Source organism: Pollicipes pollicipes, unplaced genomic scaffold, assembly GCF_011947565.3.
Source record: "Pollicipes pollicipes isolate AB1234 unplaced genomic scaffold, Ppol_2.1 Scaffold_6138;HRSCAF=7277_pilon_pilon_pilon, whole genome shotgun sequence".
Classification (NCBI taxonomy): domain Eukaryota; kingdom Metazoa; phylum Arthropoda; class Thecostraca; order Pollicipedomorpha; family Pollicipedidae; genus Pollicipes; species Pollicipes pollicipes.
In genome coordinates, this window is record NW_023596818.1 from 14,986,523 (window position 1) to 15,005,748 (window position 19,226).

General features: G+C 58.5%; 1 protein-coding gene across 1 annotated transcript; it reads left to right on the forward strand.

Moving 5' to 3' along the window:
• Positions 1 to 1,265: 1,265 nt before the first annotated feature.
• Positions 1,266 to 15,032, forward strand: LOC119105349 (uncharacterized). The gene is made up of 6 exons (XM_037228817.1): positions 1,266 to 1,443; positions 3,201 to 4,330; positions 4,709 to 5,092; positions 7,924 to 8,034; positions 11,187 to 11,297; positions 14,819 to 15,032. The coding sequence occupies exons 2-6, from the start codon at positions 3,218 to 3,220 to the stop codon at positions 14,840 to 14,842; spliced, it is 1,743 nt and encodes a 580-aa protein (XP_037084712.1). The 5' UTR covers positions 1,266 to 1,443; positions 3,201 to 3,217; the 3' UTR covers positions 14,843 to 15,032.
• Positions 15,033 to 19,226: the final 4,194 nt, after the last annotated feature.

Below are 19,226 nucleotides of genomic sequence, written 5' to 3' on the forward strand. Positions count from 1 at the left end.
TGCGTTGAACGTTTGGTCAGAACTGATTAGTGATACAAATCATGTAACGTAGTTTTGAACGTCCGCGCTCGCATGTCTTGGCAACAAAAAACCTTGACGCAAAGTGCTGCAGTTGCCGTAGGCCGCGCAGGGTTGGCCCCGCGGCTAACACTAATCCTTTGCCAACAAGTGGACAAAAATGATGTCTCATCTGAAAGAAGTGCCTTTGAACGCTGTTGAACACCAAATCGTGCATTTAGAGATATTCTGGGCGTATATTTCATCTGTGCGGTATTCAGATTTATGACAATAACGTATTGGTCTTTACAAGCACTGCAAAGTGGTTCTGGAATCTGGTCGTGGAGCTGAAAGAGTAGCGTAAAATCTCTATTTTTCGTGCAACCGAAGCTAATTAAGACGATTTCATCCCTAAGCCAGGACGAGTATGCATTTCTTAAAGGTAGGACGGCAACTGATCGACGGCAACAAGACAAAATTATGGGTTTTCTGCGCAGCATGATCTTTGATATTTGAATAGCTTACAATACCAACGACTTTCGTCTTCTCAACTTGTGCATTTCTTGGCATAGACCAACAAGTTTCTGTGATTGCTAACTTTTCCTACATTTTATGTACCATTTCAACCAAGACGCTGGCGGGAGGACAACATCGTGGGGGGGATGGCAACTTAGCATCAGGGGGGGGGGGAGACTGGCCCCTTACAAAAGAAAGCAAACAAATCGACACACGCACCGTGCCCGGCTCTAATTATGAATGGTTGCGCCACTGCTTGGAGGGCCTTACAGAGGAGCGCCGGAGTATTGATCTGCCCTGGGGAATTTTGGGGCCATGTTCGCCCCGTCCCCCTCCAAAAATACTTGCCGCTGCCCATGAAAGCGGTCCTTGATTTCTTCTGCCAAGTAAAAGTTTTTTCTTTTCCTTTTATCTCGTGTCGGTTTGCCGCCAGTTGTATATCTGGTAGGTTACTGGCGTCCTACTAAAAATGTACTACACATTCATATACTAGACTCAGCTCTACTTGTCTTCTGAAACCCAGAGTGGGATAGCGTGGGATAGATAGAGCCAGTTGAGTTTGTAATGGTGTCGATATTTGGTGATGCCTGTAACGATACCCTTCAGCGAAAAAGCTATCTGTTTCTGTCTCGCCACTTTACCGTTCCCCCGCTGTGACCGGCTGGCGCTAGTGTGCAAATGGAAAATTCCACTGATGATCCTGGCGACCGCTTTGGAGCGCTGCCAAGTTTTATCCCCGCCTCTGTTCCAGACATAACTAGCCGTAACCGGTTCAGTGTGCAGTGCACTTGGGAGGCGGCCCCGCGGAGCATGTGGGACCTTGGGCGGGTCAGTTCAGTCGGGTTATTGTTCTGGGAGGATAGGTGGTCATGTACGGGAGTGGACCTGACTGAGTGAGGTACTGGTGGCATCGTGATCGCCCGTGTAGAGGTAGGTGTCGGCGGCGTGGGTGGAAACAACGCATGGTAATTCAATTTGACTCAGGTTTGGCAGTAGGTACGCAGTCGCATTGGTCTTGATGGATGGCTGCTTGCGGATGAGAGTTCCGGAGCTGAAGCTGCTGTTTTTTATTGACGTGGAGTGTAGATTGGGCTATCAGTGGTTGAAGATGGATAAGGTTGAGAATTTCTTGATGATGACGAATGTGACGCGCCTTCAGGGAGATTGTTGACACTCAGTGAAGCCCAGTTAATTGTGGTAATATCCTTCAATACTTCCAGGGTTGCATTAACCAAAGATCAGATGAACAAAATAAAAAAAACATTGGTTATGGGAACACATTTTCTTCTTCCAATTCAGCCAAGCCAATTCACAAATCCAGCGTCTGCAGCGAGATCTGCGTAGCTCAGCTGATTGATGCGCCCCAAAATGTTGCACACTGCATCCATTGTCATGTTTCCATGTTGACAGGTGGGATAGTCTAACTTGTGTGAGGATTTGTTGGCACCTCTGTGAGATCAAAGTCAATGAGAGCACTGAAAAAGACAGTCATCAAACAAGTCCAGGATTACACAGTGCTTGGCTAGCCTGTGGGCTTAAGTTCTTGTCATCTCTGCTTGTTCCCTTTTTTGCACAGATCACTATAGTATTTTATGCATAACCTATATCACAGATAACTTAAGCCCCATCATCTCCATAAAGAAATAAGTAAGTATGTCAGCAAGCAAGAAGCTTATTAGAGTATTCATTCTGCAACAAAATGATTCAACCTGTGTAAGTTACATGTAACTTTTAGCCACCTAGATCAGGATAACCTCATTCAGATATGAAATAAGTGTGCTAACTATTGGTATATTTTTAAGTAGAAATGACTGCTCAAGTCTACTTTTTCTATTTATTACATATGCTCATCAATATTTAATTGATTGTGACAGGGAATGTTTGCTGCCCCAAATATTGCTACCTGCTTGTGTTTCAGCCTCATGTAAGCTTCTTGTTTTATAAATCACATAACATATCTTGTGTTAGGTCTTATGCAGCTTCCACAGCTTTGGTAGTCAATTGATGCCTGTTTTGTTCTTGAATCACAGTCACTGAATACCAGGTCTGAATAAAATTATGGATGATATAAATGAATCAGTTGTATTTGCTTGACCTGGAATGCTGCATGACTAGTGGAATGGCAGGGTTTGAGTGATGTTTTTATGGCATCATGGATGCCTGGGTAACCTTAAAATGGTATGCACATCATTATAGGGTTGTACCTTAAACTTGTCATTTAGGTACAATGCTACCATTGTAAGGTTGTACCTGAAGATAGGGTTTTAGGTCAAGGGCTTTGAATGGTACTGAATGGTTTGAAGATGGTTTTTGCAGTTGAAGGCCCTATGTTAACATGGATTATTGTCTTTAAATGAGATTCAGCTAGATATAACCAGTTGAAACCAGGTGGGCTTGCTAAAACTTGAGTTTGGGCATAAAATGCAGGTCAGTGCTGCATACAGCACTATTTTACTTCCAGTGTAGCAGTAACCATGCATTGCTAGGTCAGCCTGTGGAGCAATGCCAGCAGACCAGGACAATAGCAGCACTTTAGAATAACTGATAATAATAAATAATTGGGCATGCTGATAAAATGTAACTCAAGAAGCCACCATGGCATTCCCCATCCGATTGCTGCACTTTGCCTGGATGGCTGTGGCCTGCTGACCGAGGGGCGCGTCTGACGGCGATGTGCACCCCCACAGTTCTGTGGCATCCTGCGATGCCGGAGCAGCGCTGTGAGATGTCCGAGGAGCTGCTCTACCGCCCCAGCAGCCCGGTCAGTGGCCTGCCCCCAGCCGAGGTGCCGCCGCCGCCGTCTGCAGCAGCGGCGGCCGCCGCCGCGACGGAGGGTCCGCTGGACCTGACGACCCGGTCGGCCGGCTCGACCACCGACCCGCTCGCCATGGACCTCAGTCTGCCCGACAAGGACTCGCCGGTGGAGGCGTGCTACACGTGTGGCACGTCCGTGCGGCGCAGCACGCTGCACGCGCTGCTCGTGCTGCGCCGCCACCGCTACGGCGACGAGCCGTTCTTCCCCAGCCTGCTGGAGCACAGCCGGTCGGCTGGCTCATGGCCCATGACGCCCGACGGCCGCGTCAACGTGTGCACCGCCTGCGCGCGCAGCCTGATGGGCCAGTGGGACGGCTACCAGAAGGAGAACAAGGTGGTGCCGGGCAGGCGGAGCTACGCGGTCCAGGCCGGCAGCGGCCCGCCGCTCGGCGAGTTCGTCTGCTACATGTGCTGCCTCACGTACTCTGTGGCGTGCCGCATCCGGCTGCGTGTGGCGCCGGCGCCCGGTGGCGAGCCCTTCCACCCGGACGTGCTGCGGCCGGCCACGCCGCCCGGCGCCGAGGGCGTGCGGGCCGGCACCGTCGCCGTCTGCATCAACTGCAAGCGGAAGGCGGCGGTACTGCGCGCGCTGCAGCAGGGCCGCCCGCTGCCGGCCGACAGCCACTGCTACCGTATCATCGAAGAGACGGTGCGTGATGCGCGCTCGCACCCGCCGCCCGTCGAGCCAGCCACCTCCACGTTCGAGAGCATCCGCGTGCGCCGGCTGGAGGTGGTGTGCCTCTGGTGCCGCGGCACGCACCAGCGCGAGTTTATGGCAGAGGTGCGCTTCAGCAGCGCCGACCCGGCGCGCGCCCACTTCCCGGCGCTGGCGCTGCAGCCGCGGCCGCCGGGCGTCGTGGTATGTCGCGGCGGCGCGCTGGTCTGCCTGCAGTGCTGCCGCGCCCTCCAGAAGCAGTGGCTCGAGTACGAGGCGCGCGGCGCGCCGCTGGCCGATCGCGTGTACGCCATGCGCCGCGGCTCGTGCGGCAGCGGCTCGGACGCGGCGCGTGATTCTCCGCCGGCGCCGTCGGCTTCGCCGCCGTCCGGCGCCGGCTCGTCGCCCGCCGCCGACCGCTCCTCACCCGTCGTCGGCCGCTCCTCACCCGTCGCCGACCGCTCCTCGCCCGTCGTCGGCCGCTCCTCGCCCGCAGCCAGCCACTTCTCGCCCGCCGTCGGCCGCTCCTCGCCCGCCGCCGGCCACTCCTCGCCCGTCGTCGGCCGGTCCGCGCCCGCTGCCGACCGCTGTCCGCCGAGCGGCTCCAGCTCGTCGCGCGCGGCCAGCGGCTCGGTGCCCACCGGCCCGGTGTCTCCGCCGCGCGCCGACACGGCCGCGCCGCGGCGCAAGCGGCCGCTAGACGGGGCGACGGCGCGTGGCGTCAAGCGACGGGCGCCGCTGCCGCCGCCGGCCGCTTCGCCCAAGCCCATGTCGCTGGTGGCGCCGTCGACGGTGACTGCTGGCTGCTACGCCTGCCACCAGCCGCTGGAGGCCAACCGCGCCTACGAGGTGCGCACGGAGCCCAGCCCTGCCGACGCGTCGGCGCCGTTCTTCCCGCATCTGGCGCAACAGCGTCACCTGCCGGCGCCCGTCTCCAGCGTGGCCGTCTGCGTCTTCTGCTACCACACGCTGGCCGACCAGTGGGCGCGCTACGAGCGGCTCTCGCGCAAGATCGACCCGTACCGGCGCGAGTACGACACGCACAACTTCATCTGCTTCGTCTGCAGCGTGCGCACGTACCGGAAGCGTCTGCACGTGATCGATGTGAAGGTACGACCGTCCTCTCCGGCGGCGGTGAGGGGAGAAGGGAGGCAGCCGGCGAGGTCAGAAGCGATGGCAGAGCTGTGGCGCGGGCTGGAGGTAATGCGAATTTGGAAGTTGGCGATGGAGTAGGGGAGCTAGGTTACACTCTTGGGGTATGTGCCGACAGACGAGAATACGGAACGGGGACAACCTAATAGGATCTTTCCACCTCTCACAAATTTGTGATCCATGGAATGTGTTTTTGTCCCGCGGTTTGCATCCTTCAGTAATGCGCCCACCCTCGCCAAGGCCTTTCGTCAAGCGGTGGGGCGTTTTCGGGATATCGACGGGGTGACGAAACTAAGCATATGATGAAACCCGAGCTGTTGCGTAAGCGAGGCGTCAAGGTACGGTCCTAAAAAAGGCCGAGATGCCGCTTGGCAGCCGTCGCCGCATTCACGCTGGCGCGCCTCGTTGGCGTGGTTGGCTGACAGCATAGCCATTCGGGTTGCATCAGAACGTACAGCAGTGCGAGGTTTATCACCGCCAGCCCGCCCTGTGGCTCCATGGTGATTTGTTCGTCAAGCGAGCTCGCAAGCACATAATTGGTCACATCTCGTAGAAATTGGGACCAGTTCGCCACAATTTCGTTGGAGCTCGTCGCAGCCGTTTTTACCAAACGTAAAAGTAAATGTGTGGTCCTACCACCAGCTGCGGGCTGTAATCCCTGTCCGGTCCCTCAGTTGTCCCCAGTATCAGTCCAGTCACTCGGTCGCCCTCGAGCCTCTCGTTTCCGTCGGCCCGGCGGGTTTCCCGTCAGTTGGCCTGGCGGGCAAGACGCCACGAGGAGAGCGCGTGTGCGGCGCGGCACCGCGCGCGCCTGCCACTGCGCCGCGCAGGCCCGCTTGCAAAGTACGTGACGCGCCGCTGGCCGGCAACAGTTGTACACCCACCAGGGTCGCAGCTGCCCAGCACGGATCGGTCTGTCGACGTTGGAGCCGATCGGCATTTGGCGCGGGCCACGGTTGGGAAGGTCCAGACTCGAAACAACACCGGGCCAGTCGCGGCACGGCCCACTTGGCTGAATTTGGTGCCTCTGTGGTCTCGATTTGCAAAGCAATGGAGGCCTGGATTGGGTTTCAAACTATGTGCCTTCCACACAGCTTCCCACCATCACCTTTGACCGAACCTATCATCCAAATCGTCAATTTTGACCGAGTGTATGACCACTTAGTGATAATTTAGCATCAGTCCCGTATCGTTGTGGAAAAGTAGCTGGGACACAATTGCTAGTTATCCCTCACTTTACGAATGCCGGTTTGCCGTCGGTGGGACGTCGCCGTGTTTTTTTCGGGGTTTGTCGCGGTGTGCAGGCCTCGGCGGGTTTGACCCGTCTGTGACCTCTGGTTAAGACCGGCGTGGCTGTCTGCAGCTCGGCTTCCCGGGCTGCATCGGGGGCGGCGGTGGCTTTTTACGTGTTTGGGTGGGCTCTCTGGAGAGGGAGCGTCAGGATGTTGCAGTCGACGTAACTCGCGCTGCGGAGTTCTATGGCCCGGTTTATGGGTGTTGATGGCCCAGTAGCGTTGGTTTTGTCACGTTCGCAAATGTGTATGGATCTGTGACAGACTAAAGCTTTGCCCTAGATACGGCTAGGGTATTTTCCTTTCGAGTCGGTTCGTCGGTTACAGACAGACGCCGCAAAAGTGTGGAACAGAATCGCCTTCGGATGAGTCTGTTAATAACGTGCGGAATCCTGTTTCATGCAGTTATTTAATTCTTGCTCATGGGATGCAGGTTTCGCTGACTTCAGCTTACATCTGCATTGAGCCATCAGCGCACAACTGTAAGTGATAATTATGGTCGTGAAAACGTCGTCGCTGACAATGTTTTGGTGCTGTAGCAGCCCTTGAGTAGCACTGAACGGCTGATTCGTCGTTGCATGTGACGGCCCGCGTCCTATCACGCAGCCCTCGCCGCCTGCTGGAACATGCTTCGTCGTTTCGATTTGAACCAAAGATCAGGCATCGACCGTTTGTGGTCACCTTTGTGTTAACCATCAGAGCGCCGGCGCAGGGCCCGCTGGGCAACGCGCCGTCGTTGTGTCACTGACAGAGTAGCCGACGTCCGGCAGAGCGCCAGAGGGTCTAACCTAGCCAAGGCAGGCTGTTCCTAGCTGGCCGCTCCCAGACTGGTGTCTGACAGCAGATCCATCGAGCTCCCAGTGCTGCTGTGCCCGGCGGCGCGCGGGCAGCACCCGGCGCCCCCTGCCCTGCGGCGGGGCGTACCCAGTCGGCCCAAACACCCCGCAGAGGCTCTGGCGCTGGATGGGCCGGCGGCAGCTGAGCCGCTCTGTTTATGTTTGGGGTCGTCTTATCCGGTAGTGGTGCGCGGTGTCGCGTGCAACGACGCGGCGGCGTCGGGGAGGGTTGGAGGCCAGCTGACACGGGGAGACCGATGTGGGGTGAGCGGGGTCACTCCCGGACGGACGGACGGGCGTCGCTCGCGGCTGAGCGGAGGGGGGGGGGGGCACGTGAGACGGGCTGGGTGTCGCCATGGCTCGGGAGCGGGCCGATCGGCGAGCGGCGGAGTGGGGGGGGGGGGGGGGGGGGCACGTGAGACGGGCTGGGTGTCGCCATGGCTCGGGAGCGGGCCGACCGGCGAGCGGCGGAGTCACGCCGGGCTCTGTTTCTTATCCGCGTGAAGCTGTGGTGCCTGGCGTCACAGAGACGATGGCGCTCTGGCTCGTGGAACATGGAGCTCGTGGAACATGTGTGTGAACCGCTCGTGTGGCTCGTGGAACATGGAGCTCGTGGGACCCCGCTCGTGTGGCTCGTCTAACCGCCCGCCGCCGTCGACAGGACTTTCCGTTCCTGACGGCGTCGCACCGGTATCCGGAGGGGGCGCTGCTCATCTGCAATCGGACCAAGTCGGTGGTGTGTCGCGACTGCCACGGCACGCTCAACTGCCAGGTAACTGTCTCGCGAGCGGCGCCGACGCGGTGCAGCCGTCGTCCCCCACCCCTCCCTCCCTCCCCCCCCCCGCCCCCCGCCCGCCCTCTCGCTCGCCTCCCCGCGCGTGTGCGGGCGCGTGGCTGGGCGCGGCGCGGCCGTGGGCGTGATTTTCCACTGGGCGCGCGCTGCCGCTGCGGCCGTGGCTGATGCCGCCCGGGCGATGCCTGGTCACGGACGCGAATGTGCGTGGAGTCTGAGCGGGGCGGTGCGCCGGGGGCCGGCCGGCGCTGCCCCCAGCTGCGTCACGCCTTCGCGCCAGCAGCCGACCTACTTGCAGGCTGGTTGCGATGCGTTCGGTCGGGAGCTCTGCGGGCCGGTGGGAGGGGACAGTCGCCGCACTGTCGTGCTGTCGTGGTCAGAGTCCCTTTCGGCGACTGCGGATTTGTCACGGGTTCGGTGGTGGTCCCAGCACACTGGTCCTGTCCCCGCGTGTTGTTGCATCCACTTGGATGCGGCTCTCTTCGGGTGCCATTGTCTGGTGCCGTCGGTGGTCTGAATTTAGCCACGCTGTGCCGCTGGTGGGCTCGTCGGGGGCCGCAAATGCCGGCGGATTAAGTCTGGCGGGGGTCCGCCCGGGCCGGCCGCACGTACGGCCCCGAACACGGCCGGCTCGGCACCGCCCGACCGCCGGCGTTGGGCTCCGAAGCCCGGTGTCGACTTCAGAGCCAGGCCCCAGCCCCCGTGTGAGCCACAGCCGGTGTAAACGACGGACGGCAGCCTGAGCGTACTGCCGCCGGGCGTGGAGTCAGAGACAGTGTGCTGATGGCTGTAGGGGGCGCGTCAGGGGGCTGCGACGCTCTGAGAGGGATACGGCAGGGATTCAGGGCTGGTGGGTGCCACGTCAGCGGGACTTTTATCTGCACTTCTTTCATGATAGGTCATATTTATCAACACCTCCGTATGTTAACGAAGTTCTGTTAACTCTGCATCAAATATCAACATATGTCAGAACTCCATCAGCGGGGTATATATGTGTGCCATGGTGTCTGAACGGCGCTGCTGCATAGCGGCTGCAAGCCCACACCATCGTTTACCGTTTACCGATCACAAGGAGCTGCTTAGTGACTCGGAAGCTTCGGCATCCTTCCGACTGCTCCCCACTTCTCCGTCCGGTCACCTGCCCCGCCGCTCCGGCCGAGACCCGAGCACCTGGGCCGCCACTGGGGGAGGGCGGCTCGCGCTGCGGAGGGGCCCGCTTCCAGGGCTGGCGGCGACGCGCGGTGCGGACGCCTGCGATCGATACCCGTGGCTGCCGGTCGGCGCCGGCTGGCGGGAGACGACCCGGGCTCATCACGACGGGGCTGGGCGTCGCTCGCCCACCCCGGCAAGCAGGGCGGCGCCGGGGCCGAGGGCGGCGCCGGGGCCGAGCGCGGTGGAGGACAGGGGGAGGCGTGCGTGCGGGCGTGGTGCAGCTTGGTGATGTTGAATTTGCCCTGTTATCGACGGTTTATGGTTCGGGCTAATGCTGCCGTGGGCCTGGTTGCGGGTCAAAAGTGAATGGCGTAATATCCTCTTAGTCTTCTGCCCCGCGTTCTCCACTGGCAGTAAGCGCGAACAGAACTTGGTCAGTTCTACGTGACAGATGTAGTCCGCCCACAATATATTAGATGTCTGAAATGAAATGTATTTGACTTGAGAGGCCTCCGCCTTAACATTCCGACTGCTCTTTGGCCTTCCACTAGAATCTGGATCCCCAGCAGGAATCCAACGCTGAGACGTCATCGCCCCTCAGGAGCCCATTGGGCAACGGCTCCTGATGTTTATATGCATCGATGGATGTCGTCAGTCGCGTGGAGTTTCGTCATCCAAACACATGCATGCGGCATTCTCAGAACAGCGTTGTGCCGTAATGGATGGCCCGGGCGTCACCATGCGTTTGGGAGCAGCGCATATATCGCACAACTGACAATATCTTAGAAATATCGCCGGAGGCGTAAGACTGGCACGACTGTAGAACTGTTCGCCACGGCCCTGTTGCGGGAGGGGGCGGAGCGGGACGGGCGAACCTGAGCCGCCGGGCGGCCGGCGCATGGTCGTCTGACTCAGCGCGGCGGCACCGCTCCTGTCCGCCCCCCTCTCCCCTCCCCCTCCGGCGTCCGGCTGGCAGCGGCCGCCACCGAACGCTGTCCGGTTCGCTCCGGTTCGTTCCGGTTCGTTCTGACCGTCGGGAGCAGCTTGACCTTGCCCCTGCTGAGCCGTCGCGCTGGCAGCGCGCCACGACCAGTGGACGGTGGGAGAGCGAGCGCCGACGAACGCGGACACACTCGGGCGACGGGCCGGACGCTCGCGAGGGCAGGGCGTGGGTTACACCTGTGCGTTTGGCGTTGGTTGGCTTGCTGGCTGTGTATAATGCATACAGGCGTGCTGGGATGGGGGGGGAAGGGGGCACGGCGCAATGCTTGATTCGGGCCGGGTGGGACTGGTCAACCGTCGTTCCTGGTGCGTGTTGCTCACCAAGTTAGATCTATCACAGGGTCAAGCAATCACTATTCACAGTTCAAGGCATCCAAGTACTTCACGAGAGGTGAGAGCGGTACGGTGTTCTGGTGCTGATATGTTACAGTTATGGCGTTTTATATATGGTATACCGACACAGGCCATTTTCTTTCATTGGTTATCATGGACATTCTGCGATGAACTCCACGTGCACATTACTCAAGGAGACGCTTTGTTTGCGCCGAAACCAGCATGGCACGCGATGACTGCTCGCCTGCTGCTGGACCTACTGTGTCGCGAAACACGTTGCGGATGGGTGTCGGTGGGCCGAAGCTCGGCACCCCGTGCGGCCGTGTCGGGCCAGCCTGTGTGCTCGTCATGCCGGGGCGCCGCGCTAACCCCAGTCTTTTACAGATGTGTGTGGCCGCCGCGGGGCGACCGGTCGCCGCGTTCGGCCGAGCTTTGCGCGCGGAGACCAGTGTAAGAGCCGCCGCCTCGGGCGCGCCGGCCTCTGTCGCCGTGCCCGCGGCCGTGCGCCGCCGGTGCCGCCGGTGCGCGGACGCTTGCTCTGTCTGGTGCCCTGACGCCGCGCCGCTGTCGTCTGTCGCCGCGCCGCTGGTGTGTGAGGGTGGCGCGCCGCGCCAACGCCGCGCTGCTGACGGGTGCCGGCGCAGTTCCAGGACTACGAGCGCTGGAACCTGCCGGTGAGCAAGCGCGAGTACAACTGGGTGACGCGGCCGCCGCCGCCGGAGAGCCCGGAGCCCATCGGTCGGCCCGACACTGTGGTGAGTGGACCGCGCCGGCCGACGCGCCGCCGCGGGCCTGGGACCCGCCCCCGGCGCGCCGCCTCCGCCGCCGCCGCTCGGGCTCGGGGCCGGCCGGCTGCGCTGTCGGGCGGTCAGGGCGGCCCCCTGGGGCGCCTCGCACGCTCGTCTCGGGCGTGACGGGCCGCCGGCCAGCCGCCGAACGACTGAAGGTTAACGTCAGACCTGGTGCTGTTCGCGCATTCGTGCGATCTCATTCAAATTAAACTAACTGGCAAGGGTGGCTGCTATCACAAGGCGTTGCGTCCAGGCCGGAGGCGCGTCTGAACGAGTCCGAGCTGGCGGCCGGGCGGGCGTCTGGTGGGCTTCCGCTCCCAGGTCCCAAGCGCGAGTCGTGCCCTCCGTAGAGCCATGCCCATGAAAATCGCTCCCCTCACTTGGGCCCCGTTGTCGGCTTAACCTTGCCCGCCTACCCGGCGCGGTGGAGCTGGCAGCGGCGGAGCAAGGTCGAGCCCCGGCGAGCGGTTTCGCGCCGCCGCCGAGGCTCCGCGGCACTCCGCCGGTTGCGCCCCGGGAAGTCCGCGGCTGTGGCCGGCGGGGAACGGCCCTGCCTGTGCCGGTGCCCGCGCGTGCTCGGTCGGGAACGCCGCCGCCCTCAGCGGCCGGTGAAGCAGAATCGCGACAGACGACCGCGTGTTGCCGCGGTCCGCCTTCAGACGCGCTGATAGACAACGAGCACGCGCGCCGGTTGGGCGCCGAGCCGCCCGGCCCTGACCGTGCTCCGCCGGCGCCGGCCCGCCCCGCCGCCTCTCTGAGCGCAGTGGCGGGCGGGCAGCGGCGCTGCCGGCAACGCCGCCGCCTGCCCGCTATTCCCGCGTGGCCGGGCGGCCGACCGGCGTGACTCGCGGTATCGGCGCCATCCGCGCCCGCTACCGCGCCTGCCGGCCGGCCGCCCCGCCTGCCGTAGCATTAACGGGCGATTTTCATCGGTGTTTGGTGCTGGTGGTGGGATTGCCGCGCGGCGGCGGCCGACCGGTCGCCGCCGCGCGGGCCGCGTGCTGTGCCGAGATCCCAGTATCGCTCGTGGTGTCGGCCCCCTGAGTTGGCTGGCCAGCCGCGTGGACTTGGTCTGCGGGCTGGCTGGCTGGCTGGAGTGAGGTACTACTTTTTGCTGGTGTTGGCACTAGTCTGTTAACCTCAGGTTAAGGCGTTCTCGCAGTGATTGACTAGGAGTTCCGTCGTTTAATAAAGCACGTGATGTCGCTGATTCAGGTGGTTGTTCAGTAAATATGGATTGGCGTGGTCGGTGTCTGCTGCTTATCAGCCGTTTAAATTCATGCCGTTTTTTGGTTTTTCAAAATTTCGCTTCGTTTTCTCTGAACGTTAATTTGTTTTGTAATCTCTCAGAGCCCGGGGCGGTGGACCCAGTAGGGGCAGAGGTAAGATTGTACAAAGGTCTGGGTACGTTCACTAACACGGGCGCGCACCTCGCGACCAGATGGTCCGGGGTTGGCCGTCCAGCGGCGAGCCAGCCGACCACCTGCCGCTGCCACTGCCACCTGTTGAGATCTCATAAGCCCTGTGGTTGCTTGCCTTTCACTAGGTGGCAGTTCACCTGCAGAATGGCGGCTGGTTCTCCGCCACATACTCACCCGTGGCATGCCTATTTAAGTCATGGGACCTCCCAGACGGGACGCGGCGTTTAACCTGGCAGCGCATCACTACAAACACTACGCGTGTCGGATGTTAAGTTTCTGCGGGTTGTCCGCTTGCGCCCCGCCGGTCCGTGCCGTCACGTCTGGGGGTCGCCCTCCGTCGGGTTATTTCTGCCATCCAGCGTGTGCCTACCGCCCTCCCGGAGTTCATAAATCATTGGTGTCGTGCTCTCGTGCCCCCCCCCCCCCCCCCCAATATGCTCCCCGTTGCGAAGTGTTTTCAGCGCTCCGCATGCCTGCGTGTTGTTTGATGTGTGGAAGTACAGAATGACACGAACTGGGAGTGGCCATGTCTCCGCGATGACCCTTTTGCCCCCTCGCGTTCACCTGAGGGAGCGAGCGAAAGAGAGCGAGAGCGAGAGCGAGAGCGAGAGAGAGAGCGAGAGCGAGAGAGAGAGCGAGAGAGAGAGAGAGAGAGAGAGAGAGAGAGAGAGAGAGAGAGAGAGAGAGAGAGAGAGAGAGAGAGAGAGAGAGAGAGAGAGAGAGAGTAGAGAGAGAGAGAGAGAGAGAGAGAGAGAGAGAGAGAGAGGAAGAGAGAGAGGGAGAGAGAGAGAGAGAGAGAGAGAGAGAGAGAGGAGAGAGAGAGAGAGGAGAGAGAGAGAGAGAGAGAGGAGGAGAGAGAGAGAGAGAGAGAGAGAGAGAGAGAGAGAGAGAGAGAGAGAGAGAGAGAGAGAGAGAGAGAGAGCGACGCACGAATCTGTTCCCTGAGAATTGGAAGGGTGACACCGTCCTGGCCCGGCCCGTTGTCGTGCGATGGTGATAGGCCACGTCGTGTTCGCCAAATCGAGTGTTTTATGAGTATTCAGCAGTGGACGGGTCGCTGCGTGGTACCGTGTTTTGTTCAGGACTGCAGCACTCCTGTCATTTCCTGTTGTTCTGCTCCCCTGCCTATCGAAAGCAGTACTTCATTCGAAGCCGGAAGTGGGGCGCTCGTGCTCCCATCCAGCATGCGAACGTAAAGGAAATGTGTGGCCTCCTACGGAGATATGCGACGTCCGACAGTCTCCTCCACTACGAAATTGGAACTGCTAGTTCCTTAGCTCCCAGTGTATTCTTCATCCTCGTGTTAGGTTTTCTTGGTGGCATTTTTCTCTCATACGTTGCTTTTAAGGTGCCTTCAGTAGGATATGTCACTTATCGTCCTGCGTTCTCGAAGCGGGGAACTGATTATTTTTCTTTGCGCAATACCCTGCACAGAAAGTTCTAGTGTTAGTCTTTCGCGGCGGTGGTTCTGACGCTCGTCAGCGCATCAAAGGCTCTCCTGTTGTAGATGAATTGGCGATGGTGCTAGCCGCATGGTGAAGAAACGATGCTCGAGCTGTAAGAACGAAATGTGAATGTTCAGTAAGATAAAGAGTATCAAAATGTCACACATTATCCCTGGGTGTTTGTGTTCACCTGAAAGGATAAGTTAACCATACACAGTACTATGTGAACGATCCGTGCGAATGTGCACGGAAAAGATCAGCATGACGCGAAATCCAAGACCCACTGCAATGCCAGATTTCATTTTTAAGATATTTTTTTCGGAAACGAAATGTTCACTTGTTAATAGGTTACTATGTCACATCACAAATATGGCTGACTCGCCGTATTTTATGGCTGTAATACGACGCATGACGATTGAGGCATTCTCGTGTTTCAGAACGTGCCATTTTCATCATTGCATCCCCCTATCTCCTGTAGTCACAATAAGGCTTCCTTTCCCGAGTGCTGGTTTGCAAAAAAAGTTATGCAACAGACCCGCCGTGTGCCCCCCCAACTTGTGGACCTCCACGCCAGTGCCTGTACGATGATAACTCACTCTGGCTTTCACGTCTTTTCCAGATCGTGCGCTACGTAGCCGCTTAAGCTCTCCTGGATCAGAGCCGCCGTTGTAACGCTGTTTTCCGCCAGAGAACCTCGCCCAGTCGTATCGTTGGATCCGTGCTTCTCATACTGTCATATTGGTGGTGATACAGGTGATAGCCCTCTGCGCTTACGTTATAAGACCGCACGGGTTATTTGTGTATGTGCTATCGAATATATTTATGCTGAGATCTCCCCTGTTTCGTCTGTTGCGACTTCGGACGAGGAAGCGGCGGATGAGTCGGCTGTTGCTTACATGTACCATCCCGGACCCCGCCAGCGGACAGCGGGCCATGGCTCGTCTTGAGTGGTCCTGCCGGTGTCGCTGCTTCTCGACATCAGAAACAGCAGACGTCGCCAGCTATCAGGGCTTATGTCCCGACCGGCGACATTAGGTCCCCTCGCTGACTCGTATGAATGTCATTTATTGACAGCGCTTAGAACTCTGGTGTTCCGTTCAGTCGCTTTCAGCCAGCTGTAGCATGTTTGGAGAGATGGGTCCACACTGAATGGTTTTCGTTTCTCCACGTTGAAAACAACGGGTGTGCACTTTTGTCGCCGTCGTGGTCACTGCCGGGATGTAGCGATCCGACTGTATGGCGAAGCGATCCCATTCGAGCCCGTGGTCCGTTTCCTGGGCGTGCAATTGGATCACCGCCCTACTTACAAAGACCAGATAAAGGCGTTGCGAACCAAGTGTTTTAAAACCCTGAATATCCTGAAATGCACTGCACGCACGTCTTATGGTGCGGACAGGAAAACGCTCTTGCTCTTCTATCGCTCTGTTATTAGATCCAAGCTCGACTATGCTTCTCTTGTCTATGACGGCGCTTGAGTCAGTAAAGCGCTCATTGGACACGATACATCATACTGCCTTATGTATCGCAACAGGTGCATTCAGGACCTCTCCGACAGCGAGCCTCCTTGCTGAGGCCCACGGGCCCTCTTTGTCCACTAGGAGAAAGGTACTGGGCATGAGATACGCCTGTAAGTTGGCGCAGTTCTCCGATCACCCAACATACAAGTGGGTCTTCTCTCGCCGCACAATACGCATGTTTCTCACTGAGAGAGCACATCAGATCGCACCTTTCTGTGTGAGGATTTTCATACTTTTGCAGGAGTGTGGCACTCGCACACGGCATGTGATTCGTTGGGAAATTCCCGAGACCCCTCCTTGGAAGCTCTACCCATCAGCGGTGGATGTCTCACTTGCCCATTTCGAGAAGAGGCGGGTGTCTCCGGATGAGTTTCGGCTGAGGTCTTTTGAGGTGATCGCGTCGTACCCGGATCACAAGAAGACCCACACGGACGGTTCGAAGGCGGATGCCAGTGTTGGATGTGTTTTTGTACATGGTCCTGTCACACGGTCTTTTGCTTTGCCTGGTCACGCATCGGTCCTCACATCCAAGCTTATAGCCACTCTTAAAGCATTCTATTTCATAGAAGTTGACAGTGACGACCAACACTTAGTTTTATCGGACTCTCTTAGTAGCCTGATGGCACTGCAAGATTTAGATTCATCACATTTCATCGTTCAGAACATTTTAGTTGTCGCGATCCGGGAGGCAGGTGGTATTCTGCTGGATGCCAAGCCACGTTGGCATATCGGGTAATGGAGCGGCTGATGCCGCGGCAAGGCGTGCCACACACGCATCTGGCACCCTTACGATGACGGTCCCCGCTAACGACCTATATACAGTGGTATCTACCTTTATGCTGAAGCAGCGGCAAGCGCATTGGGATGTGCGTGCTGCCAATAAACTGAGGGAGATAAAGCCCCGGTTGGGACCATGGGCGTCCAGCTGTCGCACGGTGAGACGGGAGGAAGTGACGCTATGCCGCCTGAGAATAGGCCACACACATGCAACTCGCCGATACCTCTTATGCGGGGAAGACCAAAAGCGGTGTCCTCGCTGCGGGGATCGTTACGCCGGACGACATGTCTTGGTAGATTGTGCCCACCTCGCCTTGGAACGTATGCGCCATTTTGGATCTGGGTCCTTGCGTCCAGCGCTCTGTGGTATGTTGGGAGACGATTCCAGCTCAGTACATGACGGTCATATTTTTAGTTATCTTGAAGACGTACAATTTCATGCCATATATCGAACGAAACCTTATCTCTCCGCTTTTTCAGGCAACTGTTAGATAAAAAGTAGGTTATGGGCGCCATATGACCAACGTAGTCGGTGCGCCCCAAAGCCCAAATAATCATCAGTTAGCTCAATTCAGAACAGTACGCACCCACTCGAAACGCATCGGTTGAGTATAGCCGTATCTCTGTTAGTGATCGGACCAGAAGGTGGAAGGCTCTGTCCATTCCGCGGGGCGCAGCACCCCTTCTGGCCATCGGTTGAGCACAGCTGTATCTCTGTTCATGATCGGACTGGAGAGGGCTGGCGGGCCCTCTGTCCGGTACGTTGTGTAATCGCGCCCAAAATTTCTGTATCCTCTGGGATATCCATTGGACTTGTCTCGACGTAAAAACGTGCCCCGATCAGCGCTAGTTTCTGAGAGGGAGAGAGCCTTGGGGAGTAGGGAGGGGGAGTTTTGGGAGCACTGCACGACGATCCACGGCTAGCGCAAGCGACGGGCGGCAGCCGACAATTCCGCGGACCGCTCACGAGGTGCCGACATCGCTACATTGACGGATCCTTGCATCATGAATACAGGTAGAAACATCGGCTTCAATTCTGTGTCGCTACGGAACATGAGCTCATACAGTAGGGCATGTTAAATTTTAAAAAGCTAGATTTCCAAGAATATTTTACCTTTGACATGTTCTAATTGTGCCAATTATTGACCCAGTAGCGTAACGTATTGCCAATCGCGAGATGTTTAGGTCCATCCGCTTTTTGTCTCCCGCGAGGCCCTATCTTTCTTGTTTTGAGACCCCAGGGGATCGCATCTGCCCTCCCTGCTCTCATCAGTTTGCGCTACGAAAAACAGCGAACCAAATAAAGCGCTCCGCTCCCCGGCGCCAGCACTTCCCAGCTCTGCGTCGGGTCTGCGGCCCCTCCTGTGCTACTTCCCAGCCCTGTGTCGGGTCTGCGGCCCCTGCTGTGCTACTTCCCAGCCCTGCGTCGGGTCTGCGGTCCCTCCTGTACCGGACACGCGGCCGCTCCAGTGCCTGCAGACTTGCGCCCACTCCAGTACCAGGTGCGCACCCACTCCAGTGCTGGACACGCGACCTCTGCTGTACCGCACATGCCATCCCTGCTGTCTCGGACACGCGGCCGCTCCTGTACTGGACATGCCATTCCTGCTGTCTCGGACACGCGACCTCTGCTGTACCGGACATGCCATCCCTGCTGTCTCGGACACGCGACCTCTGCTGTACCGGACATGCCATCTCTGCTGTCTCGGACATGCGGCCGCTCCTGTACTGGGCATGCCATCCCTGCTGTCTCGGACACGCGGCCGCTCCTGTACTGGACATGCCATCCCTGCTGTCTCGGACACGCGACCTCTGCTGTACCGGACATGCCATCCCTGCTGTCTCGGACACGCGACCTCTGCTGTACCGGACATGCCATCCCTGCTGTCTCGGACATGCGGCCGCTCCTGTACTGGGCATGCCATCCCTGCTGTCTCGGACACGCGGCCTCTGCCGTCCCGGACATGCCATCCCTGCTGTCTCGGACACGCGGCCGCTACTGTGCCGGACATGCCATCCCTGCTGTCTTGGACACGCGGCCGCTACTGTACCGGACATGCCATCCCTGCTGTCTCGGATACGCGACCTCTGCTGTACCGAACATGCCATCCCTGCTGTCTCGGACACGCGGCCGCTCCTGTACTGGACATGCCATCCCTGCTGTCTCGGACACGCGGCCGCTCCTGTGTCGGACATGCCATCCCTGCTGTCTGGGACACACGGCCGCTCCCGTGCCCGACATGCCATCCCTGCTGTCTCGGACACGCGGCCGCTCCTGTGCCCGACATGCCATCCCTGCTGTCTCGGACACGCGGCCGCTCCCGTGCCCGACATGCCATCCCTGCTGTCTCGGACACGCGGCCGCTCCGGCGCCGGACATCGCTAGTCCCAGTGATCGAGACGGTGACGCTCTAGTGATTGGCTCACCGCGGCTGCAGAGGGGTATTGGTGTTGCACGCTCTGCTAAGATGCAGACCATTACAATGATGTAGTGCTGACTGATGCAACAAGTGTTCCATGCATTCTCTATTTTTTACGAGTTTGTGATGTATAGCCATGAAGTTCTAGGGTTATAGGTGGGGCATATGGTGTGCTGTACGTGGATGTGTTCATGATAGGTTAGCGGGAAAATGCTTTGGGCAGATGTTATGCGTATGTTGCCTAGATGCTTCTTCAGAAAGTTACGATTTTGTTTCAGCGGCGCTGAAATGATGTTTGTGCGTGGCACTAACC